The sequence below is a fragment of the Ixodes scapularis genome, unplaced genomic scaffold, assembly GCF_016920785.2.
Source record: "Ixodes scapularis isolate PalLabHiFi unplaced genomic scaffold, ASM1692078v2 PGA_scaffold10__122_contigs__length_95168666, whole genome shotgun sequence".
Classification (NCBI taxonomy): domain Eukaryota; kingdom Metazoa; phylum Arthropoda; class Arachnida; order Ixodida; family Ixodidae; genus Ixodes; species Ixodes scapularis.
The window spans coordinates 82,659,946-82,680,758 of record NW_024609836.1 but is presented as its reverse complement, the minus strand read 5'-3'; the positions used below and the strand labels follow the sequence as shown (position 1 = coordinate 82,680,758).

Below are 20,813 nucleotides of genomic sequence, written 5' to 3'. Positions count from 1 at the left end.
AGCGCCGAGCTTGGGATCGATTGTTAAGTTGGCGTCGTCAGAGTTCGATGACGTTTCTTCCCAGAAGGAAGAGCTCGATTCACGGGCTACGCTTATTCTGGCTATGCCCAGCTCACTCGCAACACGTTCTGCGCTCTCCCATCTTTATCAGCACGATCGAAGTAGTACTTAAAATAATTTGAAATGGCGAATGCGTTTAGTATAACCCCCCCCCCCCCCCCCCTGCCTAGCCATGTACACAAGCCCGTGTGGCTTTAGCCGACGCGATTATGTGTTTGTTTCAATGCATATGTTACAAATGAAACTGTTCTATTCCTTCTTTTTTTTTTCTCGAAAATGTATTGACCGGGCAGCAAAATGACGATATTTATTTATTTTATGTTTTTGTCTAAAACAAATAATAAACTGCGGGTTTTTTTTTTTTTATTACAAGTTTAAAACACACACACACACACACACACAGAAATCATATCTTGAAATCTGCATCGGAGCAAACGATAAGGAAGTGTAGGCCTGTGCTCCAGTTCTTTAGATGCTCCACGCTGGACTTCTGGCCAGGGGGTGTGCTGCTATAGTAGTTCGAAAAGAATAGCGCTATGTCGTGCAGAGCCTTCGCGGGGCAAAGGTAGGGTGACCACCCGTCCCGCGACTCGCGGGACTGTCCCGTATTGAGAGCGCGTGTCCCGCGTCTCCGCAAGAAATACCAAAATCTTTAAAATGTCCCGCATTTGACATCGTCGTAGCATTCCCCGCGCAAATTATGGCGCTTCCAAAGAACGGGCCACGGGGTAGCGCGGAGGTCGCTGATAAACATGTGAATATCGATGGTATGCCATTTTCTATACAAGCACTGCGGGAAGCGACCGTCGTTCTGCAGTAAATAGCCGATTCACACGACGGTCCGGATCGCGATTTTCGTCCGCGGACCGCGTACCACGTGACCGGCACATCACCGATTCCTGCGATCCGCACCTCGTCCGCGGACGCGCGGGCCGATAAAGTCGAGTGCCTTTTTGACTCGCGGATGTTTGGCGGGAGCTTGACTTGGAAAGCGTTTAGTCTGGCAACGATACACTTTTTAGTGTTGTGTCGTTTACCCGCAGTCTCGGTTTTTTTTCAACCATGTACATTGTTTTCTTTGTCTTTTGCTTCTGGGCGTTCAAAACAAAAATGGCGCATCGTTGTGTTTTGTGCGTTCGTTGGTTCATTTTGACGCGCGATGCTTGGTTCCCCGAGTGAAAGAAACTAGAAACTTTGTCCGGCTGACGCGACGCAGGTTCCGGTGCTCCTCCGGGTCCGTGTCAAGAAGCTCCCGTCAAAACTCGTCTAGCACGCCGCGGTAATTCTTGCCCGTCCAATCAGGATTTCACCGAGCAAGACCTCTCTTGTGGATGTGGTGTGCTTGAGTGTTGTGCACGAGCGCGGAGTGCGTGAAGGCATCTCCAAACGCCCCTCCGCGAGCCCAGAACTTCGTCGCGTCTACGCCGAAGCTTTCTCGGGCAGGATCATGCCTGTGTCACTGTCATGCTTTGGGTTAGTAAAGTTAGTGGCGCTTGGTGCGAAGCCTGCCTCGGTGTTTTGTCTCGATCTGTGCGCAACAGCGGCGTACGATTCTTTATCGCGGTAGCAAACGTCGATTTCTCTCTTGGACAACGGTGCCACGGTGCGATGTTGGGAGTTTCGCGGCACTGTAAGGTGGCGAACAGGTTCGGTCCGGTCCTCGGTGGCGTCTGCACGTCCTCTCCCCCTCGTGTGGGTGCGCTTGGGAGACGGATGAACCGCGGACATGTCATCACGTGATTAATCCGTCCGCGGATCAGTCCGTCGTGTGAATCAGCCAAAAAAGACGCACATGTGCCGTTGTGCCTCTCCCCTTGATGGCAAAATATTGCGAGCGAAAATTGCTCGCCAAAAGTTGAAAAATAAACTATCCTAATTATTTGCAAATCATACTGTGTCACGCGAAAGGGTTGCTTTGGAATGTTTTTTTTTTTTAGTCTCACGAGGGTTGAAAAAACGGCAACATAAGGTTCTAATACCTTACTTCTAATGTCAGCAACATAAGGTTGTGCAAGAGCATATTAGTATAAGAGTAAGTATCGACAGGAAACAATAAGCGGAAAAAGATTTACGATTTCTTATTTCCCTTTCATGCATTTTGGTCTGCTGCAGTCAATTTTTATGGTTTCAACTTTGACAGCCATAATGAAATATTTACCATTACAATTACACAAAAATATATCACTGTGAATGAAAATTAATTTAGCTTAATTGCCGCCACACAATTTTCAGGTGTTTAATACGCTTTTTCGGAGAGCACAGGATATCGGGGTGCGCGTGATGGCGACTTTTTTTTAAATATTTATTTTCTTGAGTTATGAAAATACCGCCCTCCTATTACAACCCCCTCCTCCGCCCCCGCCCGGATTTCACCAGGGGGGGGGGGGGGGGGGTGGGGAAGGGCACGAGCCCCGATGCCCCCCCCCCCCCCCCCCCCCCCCCCGAAGTCTAGGCCTATGTTCTAGGCGGTATTGCTTCGTCGCGAGAACCAATTGAGCCGCGATTTGCCGCGCAGTTGCCCTCGCGGGATAACGTCCTTGATGCGTTCAAATTCCACCCACAATATCTATCCAGGGATATAATTCACGAAAATGTCAGTTCGCGCGCGATCGCGTGTTTGTATGGTTGAGTGTGTATCTGTGTGCGTCTGGTCTGTGTTTCTCCCTTCGTCCGTTTGTGTGCGTTTTTTTTTTTTTTTCTTAATTCGCACGATGTGCCACATGGCATGGTAGGGGGGAGGTGTTAAAGGGAGGAGATGCAGTCCTGCAGAAACTGCAGAGGCCACTTGTCGTATTTGTCGTCATTTTATAATGCAACGACCAGCATGCTTCTGACGCGACTGAGTTCCAGTGAAAGTGCCCGCGGACGAAACACGACACGTCCGAGAGCAACAAAAAAAAAAAAAAAAAAAAAACACGAGGAAACGTTGCGGGAGCGCGTAAGGATGGATGGATGGATGTTCCTCCCTCCTCGGGTGTTTTTCGACCTTCGCCGATCGTGTTTCATCGGGACGCGTGCTCTTCCTTCGTCGCCATGTGTCGTGTACGCACGCGTCAACTTATCTTCCGGTCGCGCCGCGCCGGGAAGCGCGCCTGTTCACAAACTTTGCGTTGGTCTGTTTACACTTTAAACAGAGAAGAAAAAAAAATAAGAAAAAACAGCTGCTCCTTGTGCAACGAGACCGCACCATGGCCGTTGGGGTGCGCGGAAGCGCTCTCCCTTCTCTCATACACGTTTGTGAGTACGGCCTCTTTGCGCCGCCATCTTGGTGCTGCTGGTGTGTGTCCTGTGGACATCTTGGAAGACATGGCTCGCTCATGACGTCATCACCCGCCTCGAGCGACACGCGCACGCTGAAACTGGACGGGTGTGGCCTCAAGGCGGGTGGTCACGCGTTCGTCGTCGTGCTAGCGTCGCGCTTTTTGGGAGACGCTGCAAGGCGCGCTGTCGGCGATGCTCATGACGTGTGTGGAGTGGACGAGTCCTTGTCTTTTGGGTCAAGCCTGGATGTTGTAAAACGTATTCAATGGTGGCCGTAGTTGAGTGTGTGCCGGCGACTCGAGCTTCCACAGTTCTTTTGTGCATTCCACGCCATCGAGTTTGCGGTCTTAGTAGAGTGTATGCATCGAGATCGTTATGCATGCGCGGTGAACAGCGCACTCGAATTTGGCGCCATGCAGTGAACACCCCCCTATAGACGCTTTGCAGCAGCTGTGAATGGACGCCGCCATAACTGACCTTCAGTTTTGGTTTCCTCGTATTTCGTTTATTCCACTTCATCATTACCATAGCAGGCCAGGTTATTGCCATATTAGATTCAACTGTGTCCTTTTCTAAAGCATCGGCCTTTGTGGAGGATCGTCAACTACCGTTTCAGTTGCTCGGCATCTCGGTAAGACAAGAGAAGGTCAGCCATGGCGGCTGTAATTTGGCGCGTGTGTAAAGCGTCTATAGTGCGACCTTCTGGCTCCGATGTAAGAAAAAAGAAACACACACTGGTTAAGTGGTTAAGGGGAGCGTGTTGTAGTTAGGAATACTTAGAATAAAAATACGGTCAACTTTCACGGACAATCGCACTCTTTCATTTAGCGACGACGAATGTTTATTTCACGGCACGAAAAATTCCCGCGTTGACCAGAACGCGGGAGGGCTAAGGGAGAGCAGGTGAGGAACGGGAGCGCTGAAAAGAATTGAATCACTGTACCGTGACTGTCCACGTTTATGAGTTTTCTTTTTCTAGTTCTGGACTGACAAATTCCATTTCTCGTCTTCTCAAGGTCAAAACACACACACACACACACACACACACACACACGCACACGCACACTCGTCTCTATGTCTCTGTCTGTCCCTGTATGTCTGTATGGCGTGTGTGGTTGCGCGTGTGCGTGCATGTGTGTGTGTGTGTGTTTTCGAGAAATTTTGCGGTCCGTAATTCTCGCAGGCGGTCTTTATGGGCCTAACACGCGGAGGGACAGAGGCGCGTGCGCCACGCGTTGGTCGTGGAGGTCGATATTCGCGCCGTTCTAAACTCAAATCCACTGAAGAAAAAAAATAAATAAATAAATAAATAAAGGGCGGGAAATATATTAAAGTCTGTTCGGTCCAGTTCCCACGGTACTAAGCGAAAACGTTCATTTTCTTTTTTTTATTCTTTTTGTCTTACCCGACCAGGCGTGCGTGCAGCACGCTTATCACGACTGTGTGTACATAAAGCGAATATTAGGTTTGCGGGCCAGATAAAGTCACTGCCTGCCGTGATCGCTGTTCGGCCATATATTCGCGCTTCCGTTCGATATGAGATATAATCTAACGTTAAAAACTCGTGTATTTTCTTTTTTTTTTTAATTTTAGTAAGTTTTAGCGCGTGCGCACACCCTCTCCCCTGGGCTGCTCCACGCCGTCGCCATTTTCGGCCGGCTCCGTCCCGCACGACCAACATATTCAGCACCCATCTTCCGGGCGTAAATCGTCTTTACTGACGATTTTTTTTTCTTTTTTTAGGGATTGGTGGTTAATGGGGAATAAAAAGGAACTAAAATCGATTGAACGCACGACGACAGATCTGACTGGCGGAAGCATGTTGGGCTGCTCTTCATTTGTAGTTCTCAGGCAACACCCGCCCGCCCCCCCCCCCCCCCCCCCCTAATACTGTGCTCGTTATTCGAAAAAACAAACAAACAAAAAACACAGAATAAACAGTCGGCGACATTGAGCACGTCGACACTTCATGCCTCAGTGCCACACCGCGGACAGTATTTGTTCGTTTTCAGGTCTGAATGTCTTTTGAGCCCCGTCCATCGCCGAGCATGCCTTCGCATCGCAGCGACATCCCTTCAGAGATCCCATGTATGGCCATATCAAGAATTGGGCAAAGGAAGCAATATACGTATATAGTATATGTCGACATGCGACCTATAGTTCTTTATTAATATGCACATGACCACCATATAGGATGTTTCTGTACGGATTGGTTCTCCTAACTGCTTTGCGGAAACGTACTCCTGGTTTCTTCTTGGATCACCGGTCTCATTTGTAAACAGTCCCAACTTTTTCTTATTTTTCTTCTTTTTCTTTTTTTGTTCAAGATATTTTGTATGGTCGCTGACGGGATTAGAACGGCAGGAAGGCCCTTCAATCGTCGCGCTTTCGGCGATTCGTAAGGCTCGAGCGTGCACGTGCGTGCCAAAGCACGACGGAAGGCAACGAGCGCTTGCTGGAGGCGTTCGTAAAGACACGCCGTTCTCACCCGTCGGCGACCATTGGCGACGTTCGCTAGCAAAGCCCTCCCTCGCATGTGGTACGGCCTCCCACGATTGACCAAACAGCGACGTCTTTGAGTGGGATGGATTCTATACTTCCGTTAATTCAAATAAGAGGAACGTCAGACTGTCAACTTTGGTGTTGTTCGCGTACGACCTTCCACCGTGCTTTTTACACGGACCATCGAAATCGTCGCTGGCGTTCGATAATCCTGCTCGTGACGCGGATAGGAACCACAGAGGGATCCAGCGAGACATCTCGTCGCCAATACCGGGGTTTTACTCCCCTTCTGCGCGAACGTCCGTCGTCTCGTGTGACATTAAGCGGCGGGGTGTGTGTAGCCTATAGGCGGCGCCGTGTAACGGTCCACCACGGTTCGTGGCTGCGCGGTCGTTGGACGCTTGTGCACGTGCGCGTGCTCCAGGGACGCAGCCGGTCGTGACTGAGACTCGCTGGCCGTGACTCTGCATGCACTCGCTGGGGAGTTACTCTTCGTTTAGTTTCTTTGTTTCTTTATAAGTTTGCCACCTCCTCCGCGAGCAGCTGTCCGTTCCGTCTCCGTTCGCTGCTACTGTTCCCTGCCCGTCGTGTTGTACCACGGGTCACACTCGTGGCGAATTTCATCGCGTGTTTTCGAACCTATAGGGCTTTCGCGCGCTGCGAATATCCGATTCGCTCGAAAAGGCTGGCGAGCGAGTCTGCCGCCACAAAGCTCTGATATTTAGTCGCTATAGGAAATAAAAAAGGAAATAGATTCGTCCGGCTTTGGGAATAAAGTTTCACCTACTCCCGTCATCAGAGTTCTAGTGCGTGTACTGTTTTTTTGACCAACACGTTGTCTTTTAACGCACAAAATCTTATAAAGCGCTTTTTTTTATATTAGAGAGAGAGAGAGATGTATATGTCATTTTACCGTTAAAGCTAGCGGGACATTGTATATTGTTCAATGTGTATATATACTGTATAAGGTTCTTTTTTAAAAATCACAACACAATCGATCGTTAAAAAAAAAAAAGGAAAGAGCCGTGAAAGCTACCTTATGTGTAATGCAAGGGAGTTAGTTATAAGGCCAGAACATACTCTAGGGGGCTAATCGCCACAAAAATCGGATAATTAACTAGCATTCTTTAATAACTTTTTGAATTGGTGGAAATAAACACGCGGCTCCGATTACAAACTTGCTGAGCGTCACCAAAAGCACCAGTAAATGGTAGAAAAGTTTGGAGCGTCTGGGAAGCGTGGCATAGTGCTCTCAAGTTCCCAACGGGGCGCAAAGCTACCCATGCGATAGCGCGGGTTCGCGTTTTTGACGCCAGCCTCGCGCTCATTGCACGAGCGTTGTATCTTTAAGCGCATCACCGCCTCGTGTCGGGGCATGCATCTAGCTCTGCGGGAAACAAGTTAGAAACGAGCTGGACAGAAGTGCCCCTATATTTTGTTCGATCTCCTCGTCATCGAATAGCACTAAACAACCGACCCGGAGGGTCACGCACTTTCGTTGCGTGGGCGGAGTATAGGGCGCTAAAACACCCCCGTCGGAGACGCAGGCACCACCGTATACAGTTGAGAGAGTTCGTCGACTCGTGGTGTTTGGGTATATACCCCCATGCGGGTGCTCCAGCCCCCCAGAGACCCAAAAATGGGTCTTCGCTCCCCACCACGGGATCCGGCGGGGAACATTTTGTCACCGCACGAAGGACTCTGTCCTCCCTCGAAGGGCGATGAGACGAGCGAAGCTTGTCCTCAAAACGCTCCCCTGTAAACTATACGAAAAAAAAAAAAAAAAAGATCGTTAAAAGGCGTTGATGTTGTGTCTGCCCCATAACTGCGTCTTGTATAGTGTACTCCCGCGGGCAATGTAAGTTGGAATGCTCGATTCGATATCCTTTTCTGCGTTTATGATCTTCGCAAGCTCCATTATCTCTCGATTTGTCGAAGGGGCCCAAAACGGGACCTAAACTTCGCGTTCGGGCCTTATAGTTGGGAGCGAAGTTCGTTCAAAGACTGACGAGGTACGCCAAAGAGGCGCGAAGATTATAAGCGCGCCGCAACTCGGAGCTTATGTCTCGCGCTACAGAACCCAGGAATCCCTAGGGATCCCGGGTTCAATCCCCCCCCCCCCCCCCCCCCCCCCCTTACCACCCACCCCTGCCCGTATAAGCATCGTACCGGCGTGCGGTCGTGTATCGAACGTTTTCTAGCCGTAAAAAAAATTTTCAGGCTAGCCGTCTTACGCAGCACGGGCTAAATTCCTCGTCCACAGCGTAAACCAGTGTCGCCTTACGCATGCCTAAACGCTATAGCGTCTATTTTTATTTTTTTTCAGCTTGTATTTTTTGTTGTAGTTCTTAGGCGCGCCCATTGGTACGTTTAATTTTTGGGCATGTCTGAAGGGTTGCTTAGCAGCGCTGTGTGTGTGCGCGTTGTCTGTGTACGGTCGTGCGTGTGTTTGTGCGTGCGTGTGTTTGGCTTGTTCCTATTTAGCGTGGTGGCCGGCCGATTGCGTGCACGTGTTTTTCGCGTGCACGATTGCGCGTGTACACGTCTGCGCACGCGCGGGAGATGGGGCGCGTAAAGCCGTTTCCTCGCAACGTTCTTCTTCCACCCGCCTATTTCCCGCGAGCTGGAAAAAAAAAAAAATAATGAGGAGACGTGGCGACACAGCTATTTCGAGCAGCTCCGAGAGAAGAGACGTGGTACGAAACATCTCCCCCTGTACACCACCCCTCACGTGCGCGCCATCACGTTTACGCTAAAACGAAGACGTGCAGCACGGCGCTGGAGAAAACGCCGGGTAGTTTTTTTTTAAGCTGGAGGTCACGAAGAGAAGCGTGCTCTCCTCTTGGGGTGAAAAAACAAACAAATATTATTTATTTCTAGATGTAATCACGCGGGAAGTCTTCAGTTTCGCGTGTTTGCGAATTGACCTGTTCCCTTTATGTTATGGCCTTTTATTAAACAAAACAGTCTAGAGCTTTGTCTCGCATAATTTGTTTTGGCGTTGTTTGAATATTTCTAACTGCGAGACCACCTACCTTGCAAGGTAGACCTTGCGTGTTAATAAACCCTTTCCGAAATTCAGTCTGACCACTTTGATATTCATCGTCACCTATGTGTATCACCTGTATACACGCGAATGACGGCCTTTCGGTGGATGCCGAAGAGGGAATTTGAAAACGGGCACCTCATGCTCATCGGTGCTCGTGGAGTAGGCACGAGTGATTGCAAATTTATCTTCGCGCGTTATGTAAGAGCTCTTTCATAACAGTATATTGATACTGGGAGAAAAAAAAAATGAAAGCCGTTTACAACTCCCTGTAACACCGAATTGGAGCGCAGCCCTTGAGGAGGAGGAGGGAAGGGTACTGAGGGTCACGTGTTCTCGGGGCGGGGGGGGGGGGGGGGGGGGGGGGGGGGTCGCGTTTAGCGGGGAATTTTTTCCGCTATATCTAGCGGGGAAATTTTTCCGCTAGATTTAGCGCGGAATTTTTTCCGCTAGATTTAGCGGGGAATTTTTTCCGCTAGATTTAGGGGGGAAATTTTTCCGCTAGATTTAGCGGGGAAATTTTTCCGCTAGATTTAGCGGGGAAATTTTACCGCTAGATTTAGCGGGGAATTTTTCCCGCTAGATTTAGCGGGAAAATCCGCTACATTTAGCGGGAAATGTTTTCCGCTAGATTTAGCGGAGAAATTTTTCCACTAGATTTAGCGGGGAATATTTTTCGCTATATTTAGTGGGGAAGCTTTTCCGCTAGATTTAGCGGAGAAATTTTTCCGCTAGATTTAGCGGGGAAATTTACCCACAATGCACCGCGCGGTTACGCCGACGCCGACGCCGCTCAAGCCGGAAACGGGCCCCTAAGAGCTGCGCTCTAAAACGGGAGTAAATCGGCCACGGCTCGTTCGGGCTAAGAGTGTCGCGGGGTGTATCTATGTACTAGGTGCATGGTGTGGCGGCACTTGAGCGACCGGGTCGTCTTTTTTCGCCAAGTCGTCGCTCGGCTTCTTTGGCATGTTCGTGAGGCAATTTTGTAAAGAGGCGTACAGGTAGCGTGCGGGGAGGTAGGCATATGTGGCGAAGCCTCAGTTTCTTTTGACTTGCAGATGAGACGGGCCCGAGCTGTTTTGAATGACTCGCAGACGAGATACGGGAGGTGTCCCTGTCGACGTTGTCGTGAAACTTTCAGCGTGTTCGACGGGTACGCAGAGAATAGACGAGCGCGGAAAGGAACAAAGAGCGTCTTTCTCGTTCTAGTCGCGACGTCTTTAGCGGCGCTTTTGCATCATCGATCGCTGGCGGAGGCGTGTTGGAGGAGTTTGTCCCTTTAATTTTTGTTTTATTTTTGCCGGTTCTGGAACCGCCGGTGAGTGCGTCCTCAAACGTCTACGATCTCTAGGCAGGACAACTGAAGTTTCTCCTCGCCGTTCTGACGTGAAACTCGTTAGATCGCGAATTGTGAGTTCGGTCGTACACTCTTGTTTGCTATCGCGCACGAATGAAACGTGATTTGATTTGATTTGATTACTTCTTTTGCGATTTTCTTTGCCGCTCTCAGGTGCCGCAGTTGCACGGTAGGGCACAATAAATTTTTGTCTGATAAGCGCCGGGACAGAGATCGGAAGCGCGGATTAAAAATGACGGTAGAAATGGCGGCTAGAGTACCTTGTGGTTGTTCTCTTTGGTTGCTAACATTGGTAAAACATCGAGGTACCCTAATGGCGGTTAGCGGCGCGTGTAGCGTGGCTCCATCTGGTGGACTTTCCCTGCGATTCCCAGCCCCGTGAAACAATGGCGCTAAAAGCGCTAACGTGACCCCGTGAGTCAGCTGGTTTGTTACAACTTTTTTTTTCTTTCTTTTTTTAAAGGAAACAATGGAGGCGTCTTGTGAGAAGCAGTCAGTCTGTCCGTTTTCCGGGAAGGATAAAAACAACAAGAAAAGAGAGGGTGCTTTTGTTTATTTTCACTCTCTCCGTTGAGACTGGCTAAATAAAGTTCGGGCAAAAACACACACGAAACAAAAGGTTGCGGCGCGTTGTTTCGTTCTGCTGATGATTGTGTGACTTTGGGAAGTAGGTTACTGTTGCCTGCACTGTGTGTTTTTACTTTGTTTTAGATACTGTTTTTTTTTTTTTATATATATATACCCCCTTTTATTTCTATGTCTTGGTTAGGCGAGAATAGCTCTGACATGGTGATGTTTTTTTATGCAAATTCAGGGTTACAGTCACTTGCAAGGATAAAAAGGGTTGATTCCTGGGCTCGTTAAAATGTGCGAGTGTGTAAATAACCCGGAAGTTGGGGTGTGATATTTACAGTGACGATTGATGGTACTGAGTGAGAAGGCAGGAAAACTGTTGCATAGCGTAGAAAATTCTGAAGCCCAAAAAACGAAAGTTTGTTGAAATTTCAGAGTCCACTCACAGGATTGCTGAAGAAAATGCTTTTGACTTTGATTTGTGGAGGATCAAAAGGCCACATTTTTCGTATAGATGTCACCGAGGGAATTATAAATAGAACGTTGCACAGCCAGCGGGCAAATAGAGCAGCTTGTGTGACTGCTGTAAAGGGGCATTTTGGCGATTTGCAGTGTGGCTGTTATAATCCATTTTGCTTAGTGCAAAGTTGAGACAACGGAGCTTTTTTGCATTGTACTGCATTTTTTTTATGCTCCAAATGAGTACTTCCCACCTCACTAATAGTTCTCACAACAACCTTTCAATTGTAAGAAGAAGAAAAAAAGACAGCAGTTGCTTATTTGCAATAACAGTGTCGTGCAGGCTACCACAGCCTAGGTTAGGGGTTCTGAGCTCATAGCTTTGTCAGTTACTTTTAGGGTGACCACCTTCCTGCTAGCAGAATGTGGGACATGCTGACAAGAGGGGTAAAAGAGTAAGAGAAAACGGTATTACTGTCTAAATTCGTTATAACAGACCTTGATAGTGATCAAGATTTTAGACTGTTGCAAAAAGAGGCTGCTGTACGCAGATACGAAGTTGAACCAATGGTACAGCCGGGAAAATTAATCGAACATCAGAAAGCAGCATTTTATATCCAAATGTTTGTTGTAACGAGTTTATACTGTAACAAAACTGCGACAAATGAAAAAAAAAAAAAAAACTATTAGAGAAAATTTATTAACGCACACACCACAAAATTTGGTTACATACATTATGTCCTGTTCTCTCTGAAAGCATACTATATATTTGCAAATTGTATTGCAGCAATTAAGCTCAAACAATCTTCACTCCCGGTGATATAACTGGCTTGTTAATTTTAATTCCAAATATGTTAATAAATGTGTCGAGTAAGTTGAAAACTTAAAACATAAATCTCGATTGCTGCAAAGCCTGGCATCAAAAGGAAATAAGCCACAGTAAATTTTTCTTGGCTTTGTTTCCTGTCGATGTTTATTTTTACTAATCTGCTCCTACGGAAATATTTTACTTTGTTTTTTTCTACCGTTGTGAGTGGCAGGCTTTTTGCCTCGTGTGGTTGTTTTCACTAAAGAAAAGAAATAAAAACTTTCCACTGCAAACCATTTTTTATTGACACAGCATGATTTGAAAATAATTTCAATAACTTATATTTCAACTTTTGGCAAGCATTTTTTTTCTTGCAATATTTGGCCACCAAGGAGATAGGCACAACATCGCATGCGCGTCGGTTCTCCTGCAAGAACGACGGTCGCTTCCCGCGCAATGCTTGGACAGAAAATGGCGTACCATCGCGATTCATACGATTACCAGCGTCCTCTGCACTTCCCCGTGCCCCATCGTTCAGCAGCACCATAAGTTGCATGGTGAATTTTACAACAGTGTGAAATGCGGGACAGTTAGAAGATTTTGGTATTTCACGCGGGACACGAGCCCTCAATGCGGGACGGTCCCGCGAGTCACGGCATGGATGGTCACCCTAGTTACTTCCCATGCATAAAACTTTCTTTACAACTGAGGCGGGTCCCTGATCAAGGTGCTCGTGCTCTAGCCTTTGCAGTGGAACATTTAAAGGTAATTGTATCATAATCTGGGGTCTTTAACATGCTTCATGCAGAAGTAGCTACAGAAATACATGCAGGCTTGGTGCCAAGAGTGACAATGTTTGATAATAACTGACAAGAGAAAACTACAGGATGCTCAAAGAAATAAAACAAATTTATTTTGCCTTGGGTGGTTGCGACTAGCATTGCATACAGAAAAAGATCGGAACACCAATAAAAGCTTGTTTCACTTCTTGTTTTCTTTTTTGGAGGAAGGATATGGTTGGGTTGTTGCCAAGAGTACTGATCCGATAACATATTCTGGCATGGGGAAGTCCGTACAATCGTAAACGCCGTAGAAGCTGGTGTAGGAAAAGCCTAATGTTGGCAGCTGCACAGATGCTTTCAGGATGATGCTTCTTTTAAACTGGCATGTTACGAAATTCTTCGAACTTAGATGCAGCTATTTGGGCCTCGCAGGCATTGTTGGTATCGCTTGTATAGTGTATGTGTATCCATAGTCGCTAGCATACAAAATCACCTAACCTTTCTCCTTCTCCTCTTGGTTTCCAGGCAAAAAGGCTATCCACCGGTGAGATGGCGGCCATCAAGGTCATTAAGCTCGAGCCCGGTGAGTTCTCTTCTGGCCTTTTGTTCAGGTTCATCACCTGCAGAGTTGCAATATCATGCTAGTGAATTGGTGAATGTTGCTCATTCACCAATTCACCAGCCGTCTGACTTCGTAAGCGTGTTTTTCAGGGCCGCGCATTGAAACTTCTAGCACCTGGTGATTCTTTGAGAAAAGGGGACCTGGGGGCAAAAGTTTCGGGCTTATATCCATGTTCGGACTTTTCTTAGTTCTCTGTAACATGTGCAAGCGGGCGGTGATCTAGCCTTTTCCATGACGCAGTCACTGCATCGATCTGTCATGTGCCTTGGTCGTCATCTTTTTATTCCCCATCACTGCAGCTTTTTTTTTTTTTTTTTTTGTGTGTGATTGGAGTTGTAATGAATTGGTGTTCTGACCTTAATTTTATGTTCATTTGTTGTTTTTCCTTTGTGCAGTTTTTTGTGATTGGAGTGGGTATGGGTTGGATTATAAAAAAAAACAGGACTGTGCTTCTTTCTTGGTGCCACCAATGTGGTAACACATCGCAACTTCTATTTTATATATAAAAGCATCTAGGGTACTGTTTTCTCAAAGTCTAAAGGCTTGAGATTCCATGAATTCTGCTGCCTTGGCATCAGTTTGTGGTAACTTGAACAGTATCACCCGTATTCACCTGGCACTGGTAGCGCCTATTTAACCACTGTCTAGCGACGTCATTGACTAAAATGATCCTGTGGCAAGCGATAGTCGCCGCTAAGTGAGAGCTTGGTATTCACCGGTCGTGTTTAGGGCCTAGTCGCCCTGTGCGACTGAGAAGTCGACTAACAAATCTTATTCATGGGGTGGCGCTAGTTTAGCCGGTGTTTAGCGGGTGACCAGCGGCTCAGCGCCATGGCCGACTCGTATCACCACTGGCCGCCAGCGCTAACGAAGCACTTACTGTCTCGGAACGCTGGGGGAGACATCCAGAAAGAATTGGAGGAGCAAATATTGTGTAAATAGCCATCATAAATAGCCAGCTAAAAAGATCTCAACAAGGTGCTGGACGACGAGAAAAAGCGAATTTACGGGCGCTTCCATATTTGTTTATGTCGCTGGCAATGCAGCTGCCGTGTTCCTCCCTTGTGTTTCGTTTACTTTTTCTTTGTAAACCTCTCTCTCTGACAATTACTCTCATTGTAACTTTTTTTTCCTGATAAACATTTAAATATTACTTTTGGTAGGATAAAATACCCATTTATGCAGCGGCGTTTAAGTATGCGTAATTGTGACCTATCTTTTTATGTCACTTCCGCTTGTCAGTTCTGACTAGATAGTCACCCGCTCACTTCGCACTCATGAATACCGCAGAACTAGTCGATCCTTAGTCGCTGATTTTTTTTTTCTTAGTTCGAGACTACTAGACGCAATACTAACTTCAAAACAGTGCTAGTTAGTCACTACTGGGGAATACGGCTGTATAATTTTGTGTGACTATGCTACCCTATATTTGGTTGTTTCACCCACATACCTTTCTGGCTCTACATTCAGTGACAAGCATAATTAGTCTGTGAATGTGATTATAAGAAGGCCACAAAGGATGTGTAAGTTCCTGCTATTTTTATTGCTGTGAGAATATACACTGCACTCCACAGGTAGCAGAAACATGACACTTGACACTTTGTTGAAGTTCACTTGTTCAGGTTTGTTTTGGACACCAAACTTTGACAGTCTACTGGGTGCTGTACATGCTACTCGGGCATGTTTCGTTGTGCTGGTGGTAGCATCACTTTCAGTACCTTCCCGTTTTTTCCCCATGGACTTGAGCTCTTGGGCGAGGAATATATTGGCTGGTGGGTTTTAAATGAATGTGTTATTCAGGATCTGGCAAAAAGAAAACACAATGCAGGGAAGTTTTGTTTATGTTGTGTTGTTTTTCTCTCTTTTATGAAGTGATTCATGTGCATTGTGAACCATTGAGCAGCCTCAAGACCGTCCAAACCAGCAGGAAGCATATTCTCTTCATTGACTTAAAACGAAAGAAACACACAAGAGTTTTAAGTCAATGTAGATCACCAACACGCTCAAGTCTTTAATTATCATGTTCTGTTCTGTGTAGTTTTAGAGCGCACCTCTTAGGCGCCCGTTTCTGTGTTTCGCGGCGTCGGCATAACCACGTTAAATTCAGCGGGAAAAGTGATGTCACGTGACCTCAACCCCAATTCAATTCCCCGCCAAATTTAGCGGGAAATTCAGTTTCTCCGTTAGATTTATATTACAAATTAAGTTTCTCCGCTAGATTTAGCGGGAAAATTGATGTCACGTGACCTCAACACTTATTAATTATTCACCAAATTTAGTAGCGAATTGAATTGGTGTTGATGTCACGTGACGTCAATTTTTCCGCTAGATCTAGCGGAGAAACTGAGTTTGTTCGTAGGTGACGTTGCACCAAGTCAAGTGACCTCATTTTTCCCGCTAAATTTAGCGGGCAAGCTGAATTGGTGTTGAGGTCACGTGGCGTCAGTTTTTCAGCTAAATTTAGCGGGGAAACTGTAGGAGCAGGGTACGGAGGAGGAAGATAAGAGGGTACATAAGAGGGGGAGTGTACGGAGGAGGAGGGAATGAGGAGTAGGAGGGGAGAAAGCGGAGAAGCATACCTTCCCCTCCGAACTTTCCCCTCCTCCTTCTCAAAAGCTGCACTCTAATTTCGTGTGTCAGAGACTTGTAATTGTCTCATTTTTTTGGTCCCTTTATAAAGGGAAGAAGAGGACAAAGGCATTACCTACTTGTTTTCTTCTTGTGGACAGATTTGAAAGCTGTATTTGAGTTGTTTACTCTTTGCAATGTTAATCTCTTGTAGGTTGGCGCTACGGAACATGTGAGTTTGTCCGCAGCCTGTGTTTTTCCTTTCAACCTGTTTAGAGCCTAATCCAAGAACAAAAGACAGTATGAAACATACAATGACAAGAGAGATGTCTTCTCTTCTCGTTGTGTGCATCATGCTGGTTCTTTGCATTTCTTCGTAACATGTCATACTAGCCAATGCAAGCTCATACCTTCCGGCCTAATCGCAAAGTTTTTGAGTTTGACCTAACTGCATACCTGCATGTATTTTTTCAGGTCTAGAAGTTTGGTAGTTTCCAAGCTGTGTGCTGGTTTTAACGCTAACTTTTGGATTGTTTTGTTTGAACTTACATGCGACACTAGTCTTGTGGTATCGTCCCACCAGCTTGTACCTCATATGGCTCACTTATGAACCAATGCTGTGAAAAGTCTAGTATTGAAAGCTTGGGCTCGTGACTCTTGCCTGATTTGGGAAGGTGGAGGCATAGGAATTCTTAGGCGATGTGTGCTTGAGCATCCCTGAACTCCGGCCCTGGGATACTGGAGTAGTTTGAAGAGCCTTAACTTTAAAGTACTGTAAATAGTTACAATGCCACTAACAGTTATTTCCCAAGTTCCAGAAATTGCAGGGCACCTCGGCCTTATGATATATTTTAAGAGTTGTTTTGCCATGTAGCTTAGTCACCTTTTTGAGTAATTGGAAGCTAGTACTTCCATAATAGCATGACTGTATTCATAGACTTTTCAACTCAAGTGGAACTGTAGTTTGATTACTTTTTATGAGTAGCCTTGATATCTTTGTAACTGTGACTGCAGCATAATTACTTTCTGATTGTATCTTCAACAGCTAGCTCTGGTAGCTTGTCTCTCTGTCCGCTTCCCTTTTTATTCACACTTCAGACCCCAAAATTCATCGCAGAGGCGCGGATGGCATAGAAAGAGCTTTCGGGCTGTCTCTCGAGCAGTAGAGACGAATTCTGGAACCGTGCATTGATACGATTCGTCAATGGAAACCTTTGGGTTCCCGAGCCTGCAATGAAGGAGGGCGTGGTGCGCACGTCGTCTTCCCAGGGGACGAGTTTGGGGTCATCCAGCAGGAGATCCTGATGATGAAGGACTGCCGGCACCCCAACATTGTGGCCTACTTCGGCAGCTACCTCAGGAGAGACAAGCTCTGGATCTGCATGGAATACTGTGGCGGAGGCTCTCTCCAAGACATCTACCACAGTGAGTGGTGCCGATCCCGCCCGGAGTAGACCTATTGGAAGGACACCACACAGGCAAATTTTGGCTGAAAAAATTAGCGACATTTTTGGACCGTCTGGACCCGGCGCATAGCCTGCACTTCGTGCCTATAGTTGGTTACAAGTCAAGAAGGTAGGAGAAGCTCCTCCCACAAGTGTGATGCGCCCGTTTCAAATCTCTCCGCAGTCGAAAGAAGAGTTCACTGGAAACGCTCCTTGTTCCGCTTCAATAGATTCCACCTTGTCTCCGATCCCAGTTTTTAAGAAAGCGACCTTTGTATTCATTGTAGAGGAAACCGAGCCCCTGAAAGCAGCCTTTGTATCCATCGGGGGGGAAGCTAATCCCCGAAAGTCGCATTTGTTTCCGTCGGTGGGGCAGAACTCTAATCTCTCTCTCGTGGCTTCCACAGTGCTGAGTCAGATTCGAAAAATAAAGCAAATATGTACAGAAAGGCAAGACCCTCCTCGCGCGTTGGCCGTAACGTCACGGAAATGGTGGGACGCTATTGGATGCGGAGGTGGCGGAGGGATATGTGATTCCCTTTGAGGGGCATTTGCCGCTACCTTCTTGACCTGTAACTGACTTAAGTCTGCGTCTCAAAAGAATTTCATGCACTGCACAGATTGTGTAACAAATCTCGATTCTCCGCTGACACCTTTGCTTGTGCGCTGTATCATTATCGGAGATATCAGAAAAATCTGCCATGCTTTCCGGTGTATAAGGCAAGTTTTTGAGGGCTTTTTCCCACAATTGTTATAGAAGGAATGGCAGAGTACCTCCAATGACCTGCTCTTTCAGCGGTCCAAAGACGGTCCGAAGCTTGGCGGCAGGTTTGTCTCTCAAAGCCCGTCCAAAGCAAAATCAAATCAAACGAAATACTTTATTTTGCATTCGCATGTACAGATGCCAGAACCTTGGACAAGAAAAGCCAATCCTTGTTAATTTGACAAGGTTGTGGCCCCGAGCACTTGGCAGATGGTGACGGAGAAGCTGAAAACAATCAAAGTATTAGTAACATATATGTGGAAGATACATTGGCTAAATGGTTTACTGTATGAAAGAATGCATAATATACAAAAAGTAGGTAGAATCTAAACTATTACTGTCAATGCTACAAAGATGTGCAACCTATACCGTAAAATCCTGCAGGGTGCCCTTCTGAAATGAAGAGATAAATAGTGAAAAACATGAGGCGCGTCTATCTTTGAGGATAAGACATCAAAACATTATAAAAAATTAATGATAAATGCAAGGCGCACCCGCTACAAGCCATGTGACGTGGGAACCAATACTGCAGACTGCAGATACTACGAACTCCTGTGTCACGGGAAAGGATCCCGCAGACTGCGGATGAAGCAGATTCGTGTTTTGCAGTGCAGTAGACACGCAGAAACAGGCTAAACTTGCGTGCCGCAGGAAGTACTATCGCACGCGCGGATTGCGGACGAGAAACACGGGAACTTGCTACGAACTCGCATGTCGCTGGAACTGATATCGCATGCGCACATCGCAAACATGAATGCAGAAACCCGCCACGAACCTGCTTTTCATGTTCGGTACCACAGATCATGCGGTTGAGGTGATTTCTGTCAGACACTGCGTGATGTCTGACAGGGATCGGGATGGGCAACGTTTCAGAATGTTTTTGTTACGGGTATTTAGCCAGAAAAAGCGTGATGGACGATCTCTCGGGGGAGGACACCCTTACGGGATTTTGTGGTATACGAGCTTCTTTGTGTTTTAGGGGTGGGTAAGAAGTGCGACTTATAGACCAGAAAATAGTGTACTAAGGCTCTAATCCCTGGTCTGGCAGTCACTGGCCCTCTGGGGGAGCAGCAGATTGCCTACATGTGCCGGGAAACGCTCAAGGGCCTGGCCTACCTGCACTACATGGGCAAGATGCACAGGGACGTCAAGGGGGCCAACATCCTGCTCACAGAGGACGGCGACGTCAAGCTCGGTGAGTCTCTCTTGCAAGCAGCAAAACATATGGCACTCGCGTCGAAACCACAAGGTCTTTCCAAAGGCTATTCGGGCATTAAAAAAAATTGTATAAATAAACTACTTAAACTTTTCACAGAGGTTTCTTTAGGTGGCACATAAAAACATATCATGGCATTGATCCAAAAGTTTAACAACAGTTTTATGGACTTAGTAAAAAAAATTTAGGTCGGGCAGCTCAACCATTAAGCGTCGCAAGCTGCAGGTAGCGAAATGTGCCTGCCCTCTCCCTAACCAACCTTAATCTTGTTTCCTCCAGCGGACTTTGGAGTTTCTGCCCAGATTACGGCCACCATCAGCAAAAGAAAATCATTCATTGGGACTCCTTATTGGTAAGTCCTTACGTCCTTCGCAGATTGGTGCTAGTGCTGCGTCTCCACACTCCCTTCCCTTGCTTGTTTTTTATCTGTCCGTGGCTTGACACAACCTTCAAAAGAGATGGCTATGCTAGCTGCTGTCTTAACCATTGCATTCTGTTGTCCTTTTTTTTTTGTTGTTGTTATCTTTCACTTTTTTTATTTTATTTCTATGAACGGTCTTATTCTTTTGCTGAATGTGTTGCATGCTAAAGACCAAACCCCGGCACCTTATTGTTCACACTGACGAGGTACCAAGGGAAGTAAGTCAGCGCTTGCAGTCCAGTTCAGCGGTCTCTACACTCGACATAAACACGTTTCACCATGAACCATCGTTAAAAACAAACCGATTCGCCTCCAGACTGGGATTGCTTGTACCGCTTGGGCATCCCTCCCTCCCTCTGCCACGGAGCCGACGTTGCAGTGCGGTGCTGCGTCGCAAAAGCTCGACGTTTTTGTTGCGGGGCGCCGGGAAGAAGTCTCCGGGATTCCTTTCTCGACGTGCATGTGTGTGGCCCACGCGCTTGCTCAGGATGGCCCCGGAGGTTGCGGCGGTGGAGCGCAAGGGTGGCTACAACCAGCAGTGCGACATCTGGGCAGTGGGCATCACGGCCATCGAGCTGGCCGAACTGCAGCCGCCCATGTTCGACCTGCACCCCATGCGGGCCCTCTTCCTTATGTCCAAGTCGGGCTTCAAACCCCCGCAGCTCAAGGACAAGGTCAAGTGGTGAGTCTAATGATGCCTGGGAGATCTCCAATAGTAAAGACCCATTCACACACTTGTGTTTGCTTGCAACCTAGTTCTGGAGTTCTTGCAATCTCTTATGATCCTCGAGACCAAGTAGGGCTTTAAGGCTCCGCAGCTGAAGCACAAGGTCAAGTTGTGAATGCTGGCAGGTGTACGTGCGAGAAACAAGCGTGTCATGGCAGTGGTTATGGAGCTTGGCGTTACAGCTCACTGTGTAGTTTAAGGCT

General features: G+C 47.1%; 1 protein-coding gene across 13 annotated transcripts in view; it reads left to right on the top strand.

Annotated features, from left to right (window-relative positions):
- Positions 1–20,813, top strand: part of LOC115322567 (mitogen-activated protein kinase kinase kinase kinase 5) — a 73,984-nt gene that overhangs the window by 21,614 nt on the left and 31,557 nt on the right. For all 13 annotated transcript variants that reach the window (XM_029982924.4, XM_029982928.4, XM_040505187.2 and 10 more), the window contains exons 2-6: positions 13,374–13,431; positions 17,308–17,463; positions 19,295–19,441; positions 19,742–19,814; positions 20,371–20,565. In XM_029982924.4, coding sequence (XP_029838784.3) covers positions 13,374–13,431; positions 17,308–17,463; positions 19,295–19,441; positions 19,742–19,814; positions 20,371–20,565 — 629 coding nt within the window. The remainder of the gene's footprint in view (positions 1–13,373; positions 13,432–17,307; positions 17,464–19,294; positions 19,442–19,741; positions 19,815–20,370; positions 20,566–20,813) is intronic.